This window comes from Macadamia integrifolia, chromosome 5, assembly GCF_013358625.1.
Source record: "Macadamia integrifolia cultivar HAES 741 chromosome 5, SCU_Mint_v3, whole genome shotgun sequence".
Taxonomy (NCBI): Eukaryota; Viridiplantae; Streptophyta; class Magnoliopsida; order Proteales; family Proteaceae; genus Macadamia; species Macadamia integrifolia.
This window is the reverse complement of record NC_056561.1, coordinates 20,061,692-20,081,770: the sequence shown is the minus strand read 5'-3', so window position 1 is coordinate 20,081,770 and position 20,079 is coordinate 20,061,692. Positions and strand designations below refer to the sequence as shown.

At 38.0% G+C, this 20,079-nt stretch overlaps 1 protein-coding gene across 1 annotated transcript; it reads left to right on the top strand.

Annotated features, from left to right (window-relative positions):
* The first annotated feature begins 5,296 nt into the window (after nucleotides 1-5,296).
* Nucleotides 5,297-18,010, top strand: LOC122079805 (protein FLX-like 2). Its single transcript, XM_042646531.1, has 5 exons — nucleotides 5,297-5,439; nucleotides 7,396-7,970; nucleotides 8,063-8,208; nucleotides 8,296-8,396; nucleotides 17,363-18,010. Exons 2-5 carry the CDS (start codon nucleotides 7,411-7,413, stop codon nucleotides 17,687-17,689), a joined length of 1,134 nt encoding a protein of 377 aa, XP_042502465.1. The 5' UTR covers nucleotides 5,297-5,439; nucleotides 7,396-7,410; the 3' UTR covers nucleotides 17,690-18,010.
* Nucleotides 18,011-20,079: the final 2,069 nt, after the last annotated feature.

The window sequence follows — 20,079 nt, the reverse complement described above, 5'->3', positions numbered from 1 at the left end:
ACCCACTTTTGGGAGTTGTGTTTTGTTGTTGTGTATATTTGGCAGCTTAATGTCTACGTTAAGTGTTAATTGCAACAACCCTAATATATTCAAGTATAGATGCATAAAGTGCAAATATAATCGAAAAGTTATCATAAGAATCTCGAAGACAGTCGATAATCCAAACATACTCTTTTACACCTACTCAGAGTTGAATGGATGTAAGTACCTCGCATAATGTGATCTCGTTAATGCACCAACAATTAAACCTCCGCATAGAGAACTAGCAGTAGACACTCCCACCCTAAATTTTCAAGAGTTGCAAGAAGAGGTGCATGGGTTGTAAGAGGATATACGAGCTTTGCAAGAGGAGGTATTATGGGGGTTGCGAGAGGTGTTAAGAGGAATGAAGCAAGGAGTATGAACTGAGAATATTAGATTGGACCAAATAGAAAACTTTTCTAGATCAATGAAGCATGTCTGTCATTTCATATCAATTATCTTTGTAGGTGTAATTGTAGCAGTTTTTATGGGTAAGAAGTTGTAAAAAAGTGTACTTGGACGGATATAATCGAATTTCTCTATTAGAATGGAATGGTTTTATTATATGATGTATAATGTGGTAATCTAGACCTTCTCATATCTTTGTATTTCTTAACCAACCAACTCCAAATTAAAATTCAAAATTGGAGAATAATTTTAATTTTCCCCTATTTAGAATCTGGAAATTTCGGAAGCATTTCATTACTCAATAGACAATATGATATACAAGCTTAAATTAGCCTAAACATGAAATTCAAATCCAAATAAATGCAAGTCTTTATCATCTATGTATAGCAACCATATCCAAAGGAATTATCAAGTCTTTTAAAAATCAAGTTCATCAACATAATCATTGCATCCAAGATTTAAAAAAAAAAAAAAAGGAAGGTCATCATCCATACCAAGTTTAACATCATATCCAAATATGAATACATAATCATTCCCTATTAATAAACATCACTCCAATAGAGTTCAAGTAGTAAGTTTCCTAGGACATAGAGGGACGACGTGAACTACCTGCTTCAGTTCTTGGGGTAATGCAGAATGTAGCTAGTCCTTTGTTTTCTGCTTGCTTTTTTGGCAAACACCAGTCTTTTATGGACATCATGGTCACACTTTGTGAAGAATAGAATGCAACCACTGATTTGGGAAATGTTGACATTTAAGAAATAGCTAAATAGCGGGCATGAAATTCCCTCGACCTCGATGGTGTATATATATATATATATATATTAGGAATGAAATTACATTCCCCTCCCCTGGACTATGGCCTAATAGCACTTTCCCCCTCCGTACTTTCATAAATGTCAATCCCCTCCCCTCTAGTTTGAAGATTCTTTCAATTGTACCATTAGTGATTGACGATGTTAAAATGGTTTACAATAAGACCAATTTACCCTTGTGTCATCAACATATATTTTCTCTCTTTTCCTCATCTTTGGACCTGCTTTCTGCTCTCAAACTATCCACACACATAAAAAAAAAAAAAAAAAAAAAAAAAAAGAACCACCTGCCTAGCTCTCAAGCTCTCAAGCTCTCAAGCTCTCAAGCAAGGCTTCTCGTCCTCTGCAACCTCGCATCAAAGAAAGAACGACCTGCTCTCTACTCTCAAACTATCTTCATGGAGCGAATTAAGTTGAATTTGGTGATTTTGATTTAACATCTCCAGTTCTTCTACCCAGTTCCCACTTTCCATGAAAATGATCCTACCCGATTTGTGTATTGTGGAATCAACTTCCCAAATCAATTCGTAAGTGCACCGAAGTTTTAAATATTAATAAGAAATTTAAGAGTGGAAAATCCCAAAACACAATCTTCAAGATGGCCTCAGAACCCCAAGTTCTGATTTCAATAAAATTTGATCAAATCCTGATAACCCAATTGGAGGATTGACAAAAGAGTAGTATATATTGCATCTATGAAGAAATAGTAGTTAAACAGGAGAAGAAGAAGGGACTACAAATAGGAAAAAAAAAAAAGCATTGTCGATTCAGGAACGAACTAGAGGATTTGATCGATGCTTCTGAAATGATCTAATCAAATTGTGCTTCGGTTACAACTTACAATGGGTTGTAGTTTGATTGAAATGGGCAAACCGAGATTCTGAGTAAGACCTACGTTGGAAGCGCCAAGTGAAGCAATCCTACCTCAAATCGCATTAAATTTCTTTGGAAGAATCGAAGAGTTTGCAACTAAAGGATTCTAATTCTAATGTAAGAAGAAGATGAAAAACCATTAAGAAATCTCATAGGCGTAGAAGTGACATCATATGGTTCTCTTCGTTGCAAAGATTGAATGCTTGGGGAAGCCCAAATAGTAGCTGACATCTCCAAGAAAAAAAGATTAAAATGAAAGGGATTTAACTTTGGAAGAAGAAGGCGAACAACAACTCCTGAAAGCAATAGAAGGAAATAGAAATCGGATTTTAGAGAGAAGCAATCCCAATTCTCAATTCCCAAACTGGAGTCGCAAAGGATTCTTCACAACAAAGACATAACGGCGATCTGAGCAGAGAAGAACAGAGATGACGATATCTAGGGGTTAACACAATCCACGATGGCGCTCTGAGCATGTATGAACAGAAATTATCCATGATGGCGATGTTGGAAGCCAGGAGATAGTCCATGAGGCAATGTTGGAAGCTATTGCAACAACGTCACAACGATGATATACTACAGAGGGTTTCCGTGAGATTTCCATGAGGTGAGTTTTAGTTTAGCTTAAGAGATGAGTAATGCCCTAAAAGGTAATTTTGATATTAAGTCTAATATATTAAGGCTGATGTCATCACTTAATTGGGTTATCTTACGGAAGAGGTACGCTTGATAGAATCTTAAAACTATAGGGGAGGGAAGTGCTATTAGTCCATAGTCCAGGGGAGGGGAGTGTAATTTCCTCATTCGTATATTTAAAGAAAAACCTACTCTTTTTGTACTTAAGTTTCTCTGTTTCTAAAAGAGAAAATTGTGTTGTTTATGAATTAAGGTCTTGTTCAAGGAATGTAGGTAATATCACTTAAGTTGGTTGATATTGATGCATGCATATGTGTTGTCACTACAAATAAAGACTGAAGATATTGTTGTCATTTTTTTTTTTTTTAATAGTTATTGACAAGCAAGGGATACTTTATTTTGTAAATGCAGATGGCATAATTTGATGGCTTTATTGTCAGAAAACAAAACTATTGAAATCTTGTAAGCTATCTTAGTTACAAAAGATTTCAAATTGGATTACTTATCCTCCAACTTTTCAACTTCTACTTGTGACCAATTGTCAAGAGAGCACACATGGATTCCTCCTCCTACATGATCCTAGATACTAATAAAGGAGGCCTTGATTTCATTGGTCGGGATCATATTGAAAATCCTTCTCCTAGAAAATTTCCTATCCTATTATCGGTGAATGGTGATAAGATTGACAATGTCAGAGTCTATCTTTGAAGAATATGACCAAACAATTATTGAATCTGATAACAAAGGGGTGATTGCTCATCTTCAAAACAACTACAAAACAGTCCTTTTTTATGCAACTGATTCTAAAAGATATCCCCTTTATTGGTTTTTTCACTTTTTTTTTTTCTTGTACTTTCAAGTATGTTTCAAGGGAACTAAATAACATTGTTGACTCCTTGGGTTGGAGCACACTATCGGTGATATGTACAATAGTTCAGCTTAGAGGTGTCAATTCCAGGCCCGCACCAAACCCAACACACTTATATGGTTGATTAATGAACATGTAGTATATGATGCAACCACCTAGCCCGATGGGCGTCCAATTGGCCCGACACATTTATAAGCCCGAACTGAATCGACTTCTTTAAGCCCAACTTAGCCCGACCCCTTTAATGCTTTTTAAAATCTCCATTTTGCCACCAATAAAATTGAAGAGTAAAACAAAAGTCTAAATGCGTTTCGTCCAATTTTTAAGATGAATAGGAGATTGATCGATGAATAAGCATCTTTAACAATAGAAAACTGAATATAAAAATGAAATTTATGTAATTGTGGTGGTGAATTAATGGTGGGTTTACATGATATGCTTGAGGTAGAACTATGCTTTCAGTGGAATAAGCTTATCAGCTTGGGTACGTTGACCATTGCATCAACATTAGGAAGGCCCATTTAAAGTCCATTTAGGGATAAACATGTCCCTAGCCTGGCTAAGGCCAATTTATGGCAGTCCGATTATAGCACACGACCGACTAGCCTGATTAGAAACCATTACATGTCCACCCCCTAGGTGGGTTTATCGGAACTGGAGGTGGAGGAGCTGGGTAAGAAACTGTCATGGGATATGGGGTGAAAGGAGGTGGTGTGTCTTGGAGGGCATCAGGATCTTCTTCAAAATCATCACTGAGATCCATAAGAGCAACTGTAGATGTCCAAGTTGGAGGGATTTTACCACGAGTACGTCCTCTAGTAGTTCTGGTTCTTTAAGTTCTTCAATTGGAAATGTTGTTGGTGACGTGACAACTGGAAGAGCCAGAGGAGCATACATAGCGAATGGATCTTGTGGAATGAAACTTGGCACTGTAACAGGAAGGGGCTGTTGTCGACTTGTTGCAGAAGAGGGAGGATGAGTCCGTTGAAGACTATGGAGTTGAGCTTCAAGATATCTGAGATGTTTTTCTTTTTGTCCAATAAGGGCAAAGGTAGCAGTGGTATCTGCCACACTTGAAGCAATTTCAGCCAGTTCTATATGAACTTGATCAATTTCTCGTCGTAAAGATTGGAGAAGATGATCATGTTGACTCAGTGTGCCTTGAGTTTGTTGGGTCTGAGCAAGAATTCGCTCAAGGTATTGGTTTTGGATGACAACATTTTTTGCTTGCCAATTCAAAGCTGCTTCTACTTGGGAAATTTCTTAAGGTTGTCCAATGGGACGAATTGGAGGCTTAATTTTTCATACATGTCGAACACCATGAGTATCGAGGCCTGAATCACCGAGACCAGGGAATTGTTTAAGAGGAGAAGAGGATGAAAAGCCTAGTATAACCCTAAAATTTAGCTGAGCCCGACTAAACCCAATCGAGACCAACCTGTCTCTACTGATTGACACCCCTAGTTTAGCCAATATCCAATCTATGGATACTGGAGAAGTGGAGATGTGTTATGCTCTTTCCATGAGTTCCATGTTAATCATAAATAAAGGCTTTCATCTACACCCATCACCACCCACCCCCCACCCCCAAAAAAAACCAAAAAAACCAAAAAAAAAAAAAAAAAAGCAAAATTTACAGGTGAAAACAACTGGCGCGGTCGACCCCCGGTTCAACCAGGTTAGTCCACGACTTGAACGAGGGCGTAACATCACACGGTCGAATTAATTCTTTTGGGAGTCCAAGGTTTTCTATCTTCTGGTCGATGCTTCGGGCGTTCCCTGTGTTTGGAATCCCACAGCTGTGCTTCCAACCTACTCGTAAGTGTCGAACTCTCTTTACGCTATTTTCTTTTTTGGCTCTCTTTCTTTGTCACTGTTTGTGGGTCTGTATGTAGTAGCTTCATACTCTTTTCCTTCAAACTCTTCGTTTTAGGGTTTTTTATGGCTGTATATCCATTTGCTCCTTTTGTTGTTTGATTCTGTTTTGCGTTCAAAGATGTTCTGTTTTGATATTGTTGGTCTTGATATCATTTGATGTTTGTTTCTCACTTCCGTGTAGCTTTGTATGTAAATCAAATGACTAAAATATTATCTGTTCTCTATCATTACCCTTTTTGATTGGAGGAAAATTTTCTTTTAGAGGTTCATTGATCTTATTTTATGGGCTCCATTTCACTCATTAACATCGAATATTTTTGTTTTCCTGTAATTCAATTACGTTGAGTAGTTTTTTTTTGGGGGGGGGGGGGTGGGGGCGGATTTATTGTGTGTTTTTCTTAGAATTTGTTCAGTTTGAGTTCACACTCTGAATCCAAAACGGGTTTTGGATAAGTTGTGATGTTGAGGGGAATGACTTTCTTTTGGAACATAAATAACATATCTTGTACGTCTTGTGTTGGATACTTGGATTAAGGGTGATGAAGTGGAAATCAAAACAAACTCCTGAATGACTCTTCACTGAAGCGCAAATGAGAAAACTTCTATCTAAACTGGAGCTAACAAAGCTGTCTTTGTGTCATTACTAAAAAAGAAAAGAAAAATCCTGTATGTGTGGAAGTCAAACTCGAAAAGCCTTCTCATTACTACTTGGAGTTTGTCTGGAATAATTCTTTATGCTGTTACATTCTGTCTAGGATTGTATCTTCTCGTAAATCATACCCCCTTATGATGCCTCAGAGCAATGTTGAACAACCAACTTTCAGGAACCATATTTTAAATGGTTTGGCTGAAGCCAGCTGAAAACTAAACACAAACCTTTACCTTTATTTGGGCTCGGGACCAATGCTACCAAAAATACACTATCCAGGTTCATCTCCTACCTCGGATAAAGAAAATTATCTATTATAGAGTATTCATCATGGTCTTAAATCTGGCTTTTGCCCTTCCACATTGACCTTGTTTAAATCTCACCTTATCTTGCATAGCATCACAAGTTATCCTATTTTTTACTACACTGATGTTCTATGCTTGTCTTGAGAACTCTGAAGAGTTAGGCTATGGATTAAGCGCAGGATTGGTTTGCTCTATGCCATTGTATTTGTATCCGTCCAAATCAGATCTGTATAGTTACTGCTGATGAAAACCCGGATTGTTCTGTTAGCTTTTGTAATTTCTCAACCAGGGCTTGGATTTGGTGATGAACAACCATAAATGGGCCTCACTGTTGTAGATTTTCTGTTCAGTTCCATAATGTGATTTTCTTATTCATACGATTTGAACTCTGGAGTTCAAGAACTGAATTTATCAAAAAATTCAAGACATGCAATTAGAGAGACAAAAGTCACATACAAAATTCAAGCATGCAATAAAAGGGACAAAAGGAACATCCATGTGCACTCATATGCATGCCCTATTTTTCTTTAATCTTCTTTTTAGCTTCCTCTTAGATCTCATGTTCTATGGTTGTCGACATTTGGTCCGCAAAATGAGGCCCTTATAACATAGTTTGGAGGGATCGGCTGATATGATAACCATGGTTTCAGTGGAACATATCCAATTATCATACATACTGGATTATCTGACCTGATAGTATTGAACTTCTGCTAATCAGATTGACTGATCCCTTTTCTGGGTCGGTAGATTTGAACTGTATCAAATTGGTATCACTTGGGAACTATCCAGGTCCAATACTATTTTTGAATTGTGATATATTTTGTGAGTTATGATAATTATGACATTTCATGATCAGTTCTTCATTTGATGCTTTGGTGGCCTAATATTTGTGGTGCTGCCACTTTTTTATCTGATGTATTTTATTTCTTAATGTGTTGCCAGATATTGTGATTTGAAATGGGAAGTAAAGGTCGTGCTCCACCTCCTCATATGAGACGGCCCCTTCCAGGCCCTGGGATAATGCATCCAGACCCATTTGGTCCCGGTGTCCACCCTTCACCAGGTGCATTTCCACCTTTTGATATGTTGCCTCCTCCAGAAATTATGGAGCAGAAACTCGCAGCACAACATGTTGAAATGCAAAGACTTGCAATGGAAAACCAAAGGCTTGCTGCTACCCATACTGCTTTGAGACAAGAACTTGCCGCCGCACAACAGGAGTTGCAGAGGTTGCAGGCTCACATAGGTGGTATGAAAGCTGAAAAAGAACAACAAATGAGGGGCCTTATGGATAAGATTGCTAAGATGGAAGTCGACCTGCAAGCGACGGAGCCTGTTAAATTGGAACTGCAGCAGGCACGATCTGAAGCCCAGAGTTTGATTGCATCAAGACAAGAGCAGATTTCTAAAGTGCAACAACTCGCTCAGGATCTCCAGAGGTCCCATGCAGATGGCCAGCAGATTCCTGCCCTGATGTCAGAACTTGAGGGTCTCAAGCAGGAATATCAGCATTGCAGGTTTTGGTTGTTCCATCATTTATTTATTTCATGTCTCTCTATCTTTGATTTGTTGTGGTGATGAAGTTGCAGTGGGCTTCTTAAACTTGCAGGGCTACATATGACTATGAAAAGAAACTATATAATGATCATCTTGAGTCGCTTCAGGTGATGGAGAAGAACTATGTTTCTATGGCAAAAGAGGTAGAAAAGCTTCGAGCCGAGTTGGCTAATACCACTAACCTTGAGAGAAGGACCGGTACTTACTACCTTTGGAACCTTGGATTTTGTATTTGTTAGATCTTTAATTTTTTTAGATGGCTCACATGTGTCATTCATAACACAGGTGTGCCATACGGTGGCACTGCTGGGTACAAAGAGAATGAAGCAGCTGTGCATCATCCCGTTGGACATAATGCTTATGACGATGGTTATGGTGTTCCTCAGGTACAGAATCTAACATGTTCTTGGTTTAAATCAATTTATTTGGATCGGTTACACCAGTTGAAAAAACCAATTCCAATTTATGTGACGAGAACACATGATTTTCAAAATATTTCCATGCCAGATACCCCGAGTTTGAATCTCTATTAGACCTCAACTCTTATCTTTTTCTATATAGATCTAATATGATTTTCACAGCAGGTTCTATGTTTGATTCCTACATGTGTATCAGTGTCCTGAAAGTTGCAATCCTTCATGCCGCTCCATAGTTTTTTTTTTTTTTTTTAATTCAACCAAAGAAAATACTGTTACAGTTTCAGAAGCTGTAGCTAGACCAGAAAACCAGAAACAAGAAGAAAAAGAGGAAGAAAAGAGAAGAGAGGAGGAAGAAGATGAAGTAACCAGGGGAAGTCTCAAGAATGGAGAGCAACTTGAGATTAATTCAATGTGAATATAATCTGAGGTTCTCTTATTGTATATATAACTTTAGGTCAAGAAGAAAGACAAAAGAACCCCTACATGCATGAAGGAAAAACCCAAAAAGACCCAAACAACTGAGACAAGGACAATCCTGCCCCTGTCGTAGGCGCTACTTAGCGCTATTCCCTGTTTGGGAATAGCATTAAGTTCAACAAATACTTTATTAGAAAAGATTAGGTATATTATACAGCATATCCAACCTAACTATAGATTGTTTCTTAGACATTGCCTCTCTGGCTATAGTTTTGAGCTCCCCCATATATCTATTGTTTGTTGTCATACAAAAACGGTGGATAGAATGGTTATCCATTTCTACACTTCATAATATAAGAGTTTTTGGCCATAAGTTTAGCGAAAATTCATGCTTGTTTTTTAGCAACATTCCGATTTCTTTAGCATCACTCCATACTTGGTCCACCTTCAGCCGCCATACTCTTGCCTTGGTCATTCCTTGGAGAAGTCCTAAAGCCTCCACCTCACCAGCGTTTCCTGTCGAACAATAGTTTGCTTCCAATTAGATGCATTTTCCATTAAAAATAAAGCATAATACCCATGCTGCTAAATTACTAGTGGCATCCTTGACACTGGTGATAATGAGAGTGGTTGTGTTTTTGTGTGGGATCGTGGGATCAGTAAAATTTGACAAATCAGATATCACTTGTGCCTTGGCAATGTGATTGGACAGTCCATTAGAGATCCAAAATTCAACCTGCTTGAGGATTAGATTCAAATCTGGTTTGTGGTCACAAAAAAAATATTGATTTCTATGTTTCCAAATAAAATAACTAGTGAACATAAAGATAGAAAAAAACCAAGTTAGATCATTTTTAGGAATGATCCCCGAGTTGAAGCAATACATTATGAATTTATGCATTGAAGAAATAGGAATTTGATCAGGTTTGAGCCCCAATGTGCCAGCAGCCCAGACTCTTCTTGAAAATTCACAATCAAATAACACATGATATAAAGATTCCTGTTGGTTGTGGCAAAACCCACACATGGGATCAATATCCACCCATTTAGATAAAACATCCTTGGTTGGTAAACCAGCATTGATAGTTCTCCAAAGAAAAAGCTTAAATTTGGGGTGGATATTGATTTTCCAGAAAAACCGCCACCACCGTGAACAGGGAGATGAGCAATAACACATGTGTGAACAGCCATTAAAGCTTGTCAGTGAATTTTTCTGGAGAAACATTGCAACTAGGCTAGTTTTGATAGAGCCCTCTTTTGAGAGGAGACACCACCATTTATCATGTTGGTGGGATAAAGAAACCTAAACAATAACATCAGTAAAGTGAGAAAGCAGTAAAGAATTCAACAATCCTTCATTCCATTGGTGATTAACAGTAAGATCATGAACAGACACAATCTGAGAATTGGAGGTCTGAAAACTGAGAAGATCGAGGGTGAGATTTCCATTACGCACCCAAGGATCATTCCAAAGGAAAGTTGTGAGGCCATTCCCAATTTTTCGGACAATTACCTTCTTTAAAAAAGGAAGAACCTTGGCGATGCTATTCCAACAAATAGACCCTCGGGCTTTCAAGGTCTTAATGTCAAAGACAGATCTGTTATAGAAATATTTGGCTTGTAGAGTTCAAACCCATAAACTATTTCCACTGGTTAATAATCTCCATCCCATCTTTAGGAGAAGGGCAGTGTTATGGGCTTCCGAGTCCCTGAATCCAAGGCCCCCCATCAATTTTCATTGACAAATTTTCTTCCACCCAATTAGATGAATTTTATTCCCCTTATCTATATCACCATTCCAAAAATGGAGATATATGGAGTCCAATTTCCTACAGATGCTCTTGGGAAAGGCAAAGCAGTGCATAAGATAAGTGGGAATGGAGGCCAGGGTAGATTGAAGAAGAACACTTCTCCCAGCAAAGGATAGCATCTTTGATTTCCACAGGCTGAGTTTGTTCTTGACTCTATTAATTAATCTTGTAAAAGAGAGAGATTTGGCCTAGTGATGGAACAGATTGGTCCCAAGATAGGTGGTCTTATTATTCATTTCCTTGATACCAATAACTTTATACAAAAGATTCTTGGTGTTATCATCATTGTTAGAACTGATTGCCAATCCACTCTTGTCAAAATTAATGGTAAGGCCAGAAAAATCAGAGAACAGCTCCAGGATACATTTTATAGTGGCTAAGTCTTCTTGGGTGGCTCTACAAAAAATAAAAGTATCATCGGCAACATAGTTGTCACGGCGTCAAATCGATCCAAGGCGGTCGAGGGTTGGCTAATCGATTTGGTGATGAATCGCTCATTATGGCGTTGCCATGGCAGTCAAATCGCCCATGTGTCATTTTTTATTTTCCCTATTTTCTAAAGTTATTTAGTATGCTACTTTTTTATTTTCCCTATTCTCTAAAGTTATTTAGCATGCTACAAGTCTACAATATATACTCTATAACATATAAAACCAACATTAAGCAACATCAAATCATCAAAAATCAACATAGCCCTATCAAAATCACCTTGCATTTTATAAAAAATCGACCGCTTAGTGAATTAGGCGTGACCTGGTAGTGCTATGGCGACACCTATCAGCCAATGGCGACCGCCATTGTGAGTGACGTAAATCGTAGCACTGCCATGAACTTCTTTTTCCGTTAGGACGCCAAATTGCCGCCTTAGCGACGCCATGACAACTATGATCGGCAAAGAACATGTGAGTAATTTCTGGAGCATGTCTGACAATTTTAATTCCTTTAAATAGATTAAGATCTCTATAAGTTGCCAGAAGTCTAGGTAAGGCTTCCATAACTATGATAAAGAGGAAGGGGCTAAGAGGGCATCCCTGCTGGATTCCTCTAGAAGCATTAAAATGAGCAAATCCTGAGCCATTAAGTTTAATGGAGAATGAAGTGGTATTGATAAGATTTTTTATCATATCACTCCACTTTTCTCCAAAACCAAGAAATTTAAAAATGGCTAGAAGGAAGCCCCATTCTACCTTATCATATGCTTTCTCCATATCTAGTTTGATACCCACAAAACCCAACTTACCTTTTTTCTTGTTGAGGAAATGGAAGATCTCTTGAGCAATGATAATGTTGTTCGATATTTGACGATCAGGAACAAAAGCAGCTTGGCACGGAGATATGAAACTATGGAGAAGCGGTTTTAGACGAGTGGCCAGAATTTTGGCCACAATCTTGTAAGAGACATTGCGTAAGCTTATTGGTCTGAAATCTCCAACGGAATGGCATTGTCTTTTTTTGGAATTAGACAGATGAGAGTGTGGTTGGTTGTGGCCAGAAGGGTAGAAGAATTGAAGAAATCATCAACAAATCTGAAGATATCATTACAAATGAAATCCCAACACTTCTGGAAGAAAATTGCCTGGAATCCATCAGACCCTAGAGCTTTAAAGGGGCCAATGGAAAAGACAATATTCCTGATTTCCGTGGGTGTGGGTGGAGTTGACAACAGAGAAAAGTTATGGGTTTCCAAAGAAGGGAACAAACATTCAATGAAATTGGGATCCAGGGGATTTGAGGTGGAGAAGAGCTTAGATAGGAAAGTGGCAAATTCTGTGGCAATCGCACAAGGTGTGGTGAGTCTGTCCCCATTTCATTCAAAATAAAGTCAATTTTCCTTTTGTGGAGGTTGACCTTAGTTATGGAATGGTAAAACCTTGTATTTCTGTCACCATAGTTATCACAGTGTCTAGGTGACCAAGGCACTGCGCTTGGACGCAAGGTGACACCAACAAGGCGCCCGCCAGTTGACCGAGGTGGCGCCTAATCGACTATGCTTTACTCCTTAAAAGGAAGGAAAAAAGAAAAATAAGGAAATAATGGGAGGACACGTTAAAAACACTAAAATGATGTCTTCCTTAACCTCATATGGAAGAACATGAGTATGTTCATAATGTGCTGTAAATTGCTTACTGTAAAAGTTTGCAAAATGATCTGAAATGAAAGGTATAATTTGAAAATTTGAAAGCTAGACTAAGACAAGTATTTTAAAAACAAAGAACTGGAAAATTGTTAGGTTTTCTATTGACTGTCTCATGTGTTGCTTTTAGACATGAAAGGATAAAGTTTTCATCCTTCCATGGATCATGTACCTGGTACTTCTAATGTCCTTAGAAGATCCATTTCTGTTCTTATGTCATAGAGCTTTTTTATGATTGATGGAATATATTGGGAACAAAACAAGCTACACATATATATAGTACATCAACAACAACCAAAAGAAAAAAAGCCCCCCTGCTTCAGTAGTTGTCACAGCGTCCAGGTTACCCAGGGCGCTGGAGGGGGCCTGGATGCAAGGCAGCACCAACAAGGCTCCCGCCAGGCAAACCAATTCAAGCGCCTGGGCACCTTGAAGACTATGCTTTTAAAGGAAGGGAAAATCCACAGAAGGAAATAATGGGAAGAAAAGTTAAAAGACTAAATGATGTCTTCCTTAACCTCATATGGAAGAACATGAGTATGCTCATAGTGCTGTTGAAAATTGCTAATGATAAAAGTTGCCAAAATGACCTGAAATGAAAGGTATAATGTGAACAATTTTATCTATCCAAAAAAAAGAAAAAAGAAAAAAGAAAGAAAAAAAAAATATATATATATATATATATATGAACAATTTGAAATCTAGACTAAGACAAGTATTTAGAGGGGAATAAAAAAGAACTGTAATATCATTCAGTTTTCTATGTACTCTCATGTGTTGCTTTTAGACATGAAGGGATTAAGCTTTCATCCTTCTGTGGGTCATGTATCTGGTACTTCTCATCTCCTTAGAAGATTCATTTATCTTTTTATGTCATGGAGCCTTTTTTTATGATTAATGGAATTTATTGAAAGCGAGACAAGCTACACGGATATATAGTACATCAGCAACAACCCATGAGAAAAAAAAAAAAGGCTGAAGACCTGCTGCTTCACTAGATTAAAGTTTAGGATATCAGAGACCAGCTTGTTTTTGAAGCATTACTTCTTAATTTGATTGGATAGTTATCATTGTGGTCTTTTAGCGTATAAAGTCCTGAAATAATTGTAGAATATCTACTAACTGATTTGATCTATGGGAGAATATTTAAAATGTTTTGAAACTGTACTATGTAACAAGCTGGTAGAATCACAGAGATAAAGGAGCAGTTACATTTATTTATTATTCTGTAGAAAGCAGTGTTGGATTGGTATCCGTGTATATTTTTATTTATTTTTTATTCTGTAGAAAGCTGTGTTGGATTGGTATCCATGTATATTGGAAGGGTACATGGTTCTGAGTGCTCTGTGTTTTGAGCTTTGGAGAAAAATAGAATTGCATTTCGTTTAAGCCCATTGCTTAAGCATTCAACATTCTATATTGCAGCTACAAGGTTGTGAGTCCAATACCAGCAATACCAGGATACTCATCAAGAGATAAGATAAAAGAATTAAAAGTTGAAAAATGAACAACTGTTACCAAAAATACCTTGCATTACATTAGGACTTCAGTGAGATGCAAGGAAATTTCTCCTACTCCTGTGGGAACTGCAAACACCTGAGGCCCAGTACAAGTGTACAACAGTGCGTGGACAAAAACTGTCTTACCAAAATTAATAACCTAAATACCATGTACAAAGGACACCCCATTCTTGGAATTCAGTGTTTCGCATTCACATCTCCGAGATAATTTACAAATTTGTTTTGAGAATTTGATTTCTCAGCCATGTCATGTTTTCAGCTTTTTGTTATATACTATTTATATGATCTTTCATGAAAACCCGATTTAAAAAATTAATAAATAAATAATACAACACCTTTATTTTTTAAGGAATCCTTTCATAAACTATATGATTTTGAAAAACTCGTTTAGCACAGAGATTTAGACCAGCAAAGAAGCTTGAAAGCATTCTCTGTATTTTCTAAATTGCCCCATTGTTCATGTTGCAACTTTAGACTAGGAGCCCCATGCCAGGCGGCAAAAGATTGAATTCTTCTCTTGGCATTTAAAAAATGATTATTTGAAATTTAATTACGAGGGAATGGTCTAATACCAATACATGGTAATGTGTAGAACTAGCAGGGAGAGGGACAGGAACATGTGATTGACCTAAACTGGCGGTGTTGTTTCCTTGGCATGAACTAGCCAATCAGGAGTTCCAGGGGCCTAGCAACACTAGCAAACTGGCCTAGGTGATGGCTAGTGGCTAGTTAGGGAACCATCTGGCCTCACTTTTTTTTATTAACTAGGCAACTGTCCACCCAATAAAATTTACATATACGACTTTTTTGTGTGGGGGGGGGGGGGGTTGATGTATGTTCATCATGTTTTGTTATACAGTTTGAACATTTTTTTTTCATCCATGATGTGTAAGAATAAAAAAGCAGATGCTATTTCGTGAGTTCTTATTTGTTCAGCAACCTCATGTTTTATTCTTCCATACGAATTATCAAATCTAAAATCTAAAATAAATCAAAAGAACAAAAGTAAAGAGTTTGTGTGCTAAGAGACGCAAGTAGTTAACAGAGTGGTCCTGAACATGTGTGTAGCCATGTAGGCACCTGCATGTGTCTGCACGTGCACGTATGTGTTATGAAAGTCAAGGTTATGTTTTTTTTTTTTTTTTGGGTTGGGTGGTGTGGCCTGATGTTGGTACTGGTGCCCTAGGCAATGTGATGCAGATCATATGGAGGAGATTTGGAGGATATTCTAGAAGATCTAGAGTAGATTTGTGTGGAGAGTGTTCTGTTAAGGATAATCCAGCCACACTATGGAGTGTTCTGTTAAGGATGAGTGTTCATGTTTGTCCCATATTGCGATCTTGTTGAGTTGATCTCCCACTTTTGTCGTCCCTGTTTTGAGATCAATCTGTGATACAATGCCTGGCCTAAAGAGCCCACCCCCATCTCCAAATATACAAAACACATGCACGCACACAACACTTATGCACCCAAGCAAACCCAATAAGAAGGAACAGTAAGAACAATAATCACCTAATGTTGTGTAGGTGATTAGGTGACGACAACAATGCTTAGAACAAGCACATCTCTCTATGTAGGCCTGCTTCAGTTTCGAAAGTCTAGGGTTTTGCTCTGGAAGAAATCATGAAAAGAGGCCTCCTAGTATTAGCCAATGGTAAATAATATTTTTTGTTGAATAAGGAATAAAGAGTAGTTGGATTTTACTAATAAACAAATCCAAAAATAAAGGAGGGTAATGTAACAATGTTTAATTTTGGAATTCTAATATTTGTGAATGAAGAATCTATGGTTGAAAGCAAGTATACACTAAATTTAAAAATTTTAGTTTATCCACGAACGGTAACCATAGAAATTGAAGCTGTAATGTGACATGTATAGTGTACATCAATATGAAAAATAATTAGGAAGGGAAGGTGGGAAAAGGGGGAATGGGTGAGAAAGAGGGCAAGAACCCTGAGTCCCTGACAATGGTAAGGAGTTTAGGAGATCACCTAGGATTTACAGTGTTAGACTCTCAAGCATTTTGTTTGTTCATAACACTATTGAATGTATACAACGTACCCCTTTGTATAGGCCAACAACAGACATCTCAAAAGGTTACTGTAATATGCTGTTTTGTATATTCCGGACAACCAATGCTCTCTTATAAAGTACAGAAAATTTTGACATTAAGTAAACTAGTACAAGATAGACTGATGCAACGCAGATGCACTTTGTTTGACATATAAGCAATGTGAGCCCAATTTCTCCCAATACTTCTGATTTGCCTCTAGAAAGAAATTTTTGGAGAAAACAAAATTGACCACTGAAATTGAAGTGAAGCAATTATGATCTTAGACTCCCACATTGCTCAGCTTGGCGACTTCTCTGTGAGACCTGCATGATGCATCCTCCTTTTCTTCATAAATCAAGGGTATTACAGCTACATCTGTAGTTAAAGAGACCCTTTTGACAGTTAAGAAGTAAAAAATATTTTCTGATGGATTTTTTGGTTGGCGATATGTGCTTCTAGCAGACAAGCACCAACACTCTGTCCATATCTAAGTTACACACCTAAAAAAAGTCAGTGAAAACGAAAAGGCTCCGCCTGGTTGGATGCCAAATGGTGTAATGTTAAAACAAAAAACAAATGGGAGTTTTCCAATTAATGATAGATAAATCTGTACCACCAAAAAAGTTGCTTATATAGGTAACCAGAATTTTCAACTACATTCCCTAATTTTTCTAGGAAAATATAGCAAAAGAAATTTTTTACTTCACTTTTCAACGATCTGAAATGTTATTGCTTTCTGTTAAAAAATTGATAATTTTCCTCTCCAATATTATACTTTAAACATTTTGTCCCACCAGATGGAGTCAAAGTGATGCTTTTTCTAATTTGGCTAGTGAACTGATTTGTTGGGTTGGCTGATCATGTATTCTGTATCTGATAGTATGCTGGAAGTGAGGTCTTTTTCCCAACTATTTGAGTATTTAAACTGCTTCCTAATAGAGTATTATTTTAGGCTGTGAATAGATTATCTAACGTGACTCTTGAATTCTGTAAAACAGGGACGTGGCCATCCTGGTTCTGCTGCTGCTGCTCCTCCTCCTCCCTATGGTGGGGGCCCACCAGGGCCTACTGCACGAACTGGATATGATGCTTCTAGAGGAGCTGGGTATGATGCACCCAGAGGACATGGATATGATACACACAGGGTTTCTGGTTATGATGCTCCCAGAGGTCCTGGGTATGATGTACAACCCAGAGGTGCTGGTGGTCCTCAAGGACAGGTTGCATCTGGAAATGCTGTACCTTACGGATCTTCAACACCACCTGCACGTGCTGGTGGGGGTTATGAGGCCCCTCAACGAGGTGGAAACCCCATTCGGCGTTGAGCTTGGTAATTTGAGATCCATCATCTCTGATTAAACCTGATGATGGGATAAAACTTCTCAGCGTCCTTGGTCAGGCTTCTGGATACTTTCTGATGACATGATATGTTTTTCTATCATTCTTGTTCCATATAGCCTGTGTCAATTTATTCAAGCTCTGATATTGATGGTTTTATTGCTCTCTAAGAATTCTACACATTCAGAGCAATTGTAATGAGATGATATTTATCCATATTTTGAGCATACTGAGGTGGAAATGGTAGAGGCATCTGGCTCACGATACCTTAAAAAGTGTAGCAATGATAATTGTTCATAATTGTTCTATCTGGTCGTCTTGAATTGATGTGGTTAGTTTGTCTGTTTTTCTCTATTTTCTGTTACCTATCCTCTGGCAGGAGTATCAAAATCTTTTCATGCTGTGAAAGAGGAAGCAGCTTGTTAGACAGTTGGCATTGGCACTGTGGTGATGGTAGCCATTGGCGGAGTTGTATGGTGTGCGGCATTGTTGTCATTGTTGGCAACATGACTTATGCGATGGTTTTGACGAGTTTGGAAGTGTAGCGTGTTTCTACGTTCCTCTGTATCTGCCAAATGTCGATGACATGGTTGGATAGGTGTGCATTATGTTCCAACTTCCAATTGAGTTCGGATGCATTGGAGTTTGGTTGAGTAGCGTATTTATATGCTGTGTTTGGATTGCGGCGTGATGCACTGATGATGTCATAATGATGCCACTGATGATGAGATGCATGGTGATGTTGCATGATGAAAGGCTATAAAGCATGGTGACATGTATATGTAAGTGCATAGCTGCATGATGTTGATGCAAATGATGGTATGTGAGATGATGTCATGAGATGGTGATGCAAGACTGACAATGATATGATGATGGCAAGATTCTTGTCATGTATGAATGGATGATGTTTATGGTAGGATGTTTATTGCTGTGGAGAAGTTTGTTGGCTGGACATACGTGAACTGAAGCCATGCATGGGTCACGGTAATATGCGCAAGAGGGCTGAAAGTGATTTGAGCCATGTGGCCATTGGGGGCTGCTTAGCATGAGGCAAGGATCAATAGTTTAGGTTTGGCATGCAGCGTAGACACAAAGGCTAAGGGCATGGTGTATTTTTTATATGGGTATAAGGGCCAAAGGACAATGTGCATGACAAGGCTGCATATGTGTAGGCCAAGGGCGATGAATCGTGGGCGCTGCAAGGAAGTGGCCGGTAATGGATCAAGTTCACATGGCCTCAGCCTGGGTGTGCAAAGGACCAGCCTCAATAGCCACGGCGTGTGTGTAAAGGGCCTCGGTTATAGGCAATGGTGTGCATGGCCTGGAGCGCAAGTGGCAGCCACAAAGCATGGGTGTAAGGCAAAGGCAAACTCAAGGACCAATCATAGTGTTGGTGTTCAAAATTAAGAAAAATGGATTTAGGCTGCATTTGGTAATGTTTCTGTTCCAAAAACGACGCTTCATGTCAAAAACGGAAACTTCAGTTTCTTTGTCAAAATGCCCCTTTTTTTTTTTTTGAACGAAATTGAAACGATGAAACTACCTTTTGTCGTTTCGTTAATTCTCGTTTCTAGCTCTTTTTTTTTTCACTTTTTATACTAAAATAAACGAAACACACCATAAATATACTAAATGTTTTATTCTGTTTTTTCATTTCCATAGAACAAAAAAACTCCAGAAACATTTTTCTGAATCATTACCAAAAGCAGCCTTTGTGTTGAAATTTGCAAAAGGCGTTCCACACTGGCTTGAGAAAAGGCTCAAAAGGGAAAAAAGAATGGTTGCTCTTGGTTTCCAAAACCCTGTGATGCATTTTTGTCATTAGAAAAACCGGAATCATAATGTAGATGTCCATTGGATTGGACTTTTGTGCGTTAAATTCCATTATGGCGTTCAGATTGAAGGGCGCAGCTTGCTATAGCGTGCACCCACTTGTTGGCTTGGTGTTGCTGTGTGTCGGTGTATGTAAGGGTGTTAATTGATTTGGTTTCAGTGTAGATGGTTTGATTTGGTTCGATGTAAGATTTTTTAGGTAAAATCAAATTTGAATCATTTTATTAACAGTTTATATATTAAAATTGAAACTATTTATAAATGGTTTCTGTTTAAACGGTTTTCTAATTTGTATTTGTTATTCAAACAAATTTTTTAGTGAAATTGATGTAAATTATGACATTTTGAATTTTTTATTGTTATTCTTTTTTAATATTTGTTTGATATAAACTTAATAAATAATTTCACGGTTTCGATGTAAATGGTTAGGCTCGATTTTGATAAATGATTTTGATTTCAAATTCATATTAGGTGTATGGCTCTACATATTGTTCATATGAGATTGTGTGTTGATGCGGCCTTGATTCTAGGGAAAACTACATGA

Excerpts from the sequence above, each read along its gene's own strand:
- LOC122079805 (XM_042646531.1), top strand. The coding sequence starts at position 7,411 with ATGGGAAGTAAAGGTCGTGCTCCACCTCCTCATATGAGACGGCCCCTT. Across the intron at positions 8,209-8,295 it reads TAACCTTGAGAGAAGGACCG|GTGTGCCATACGGTGGCACT; the intron begins GTACTTACTACC and ends TTCATAACACAG. Across the intron at positions 8,397-17,362 it reads ATGGTTATGGTGTTCCTCAG|GGACGTGGCCATCCTGGTTC; the intron begins GTACAGAATCTA and ends TCTGTAAAACAG.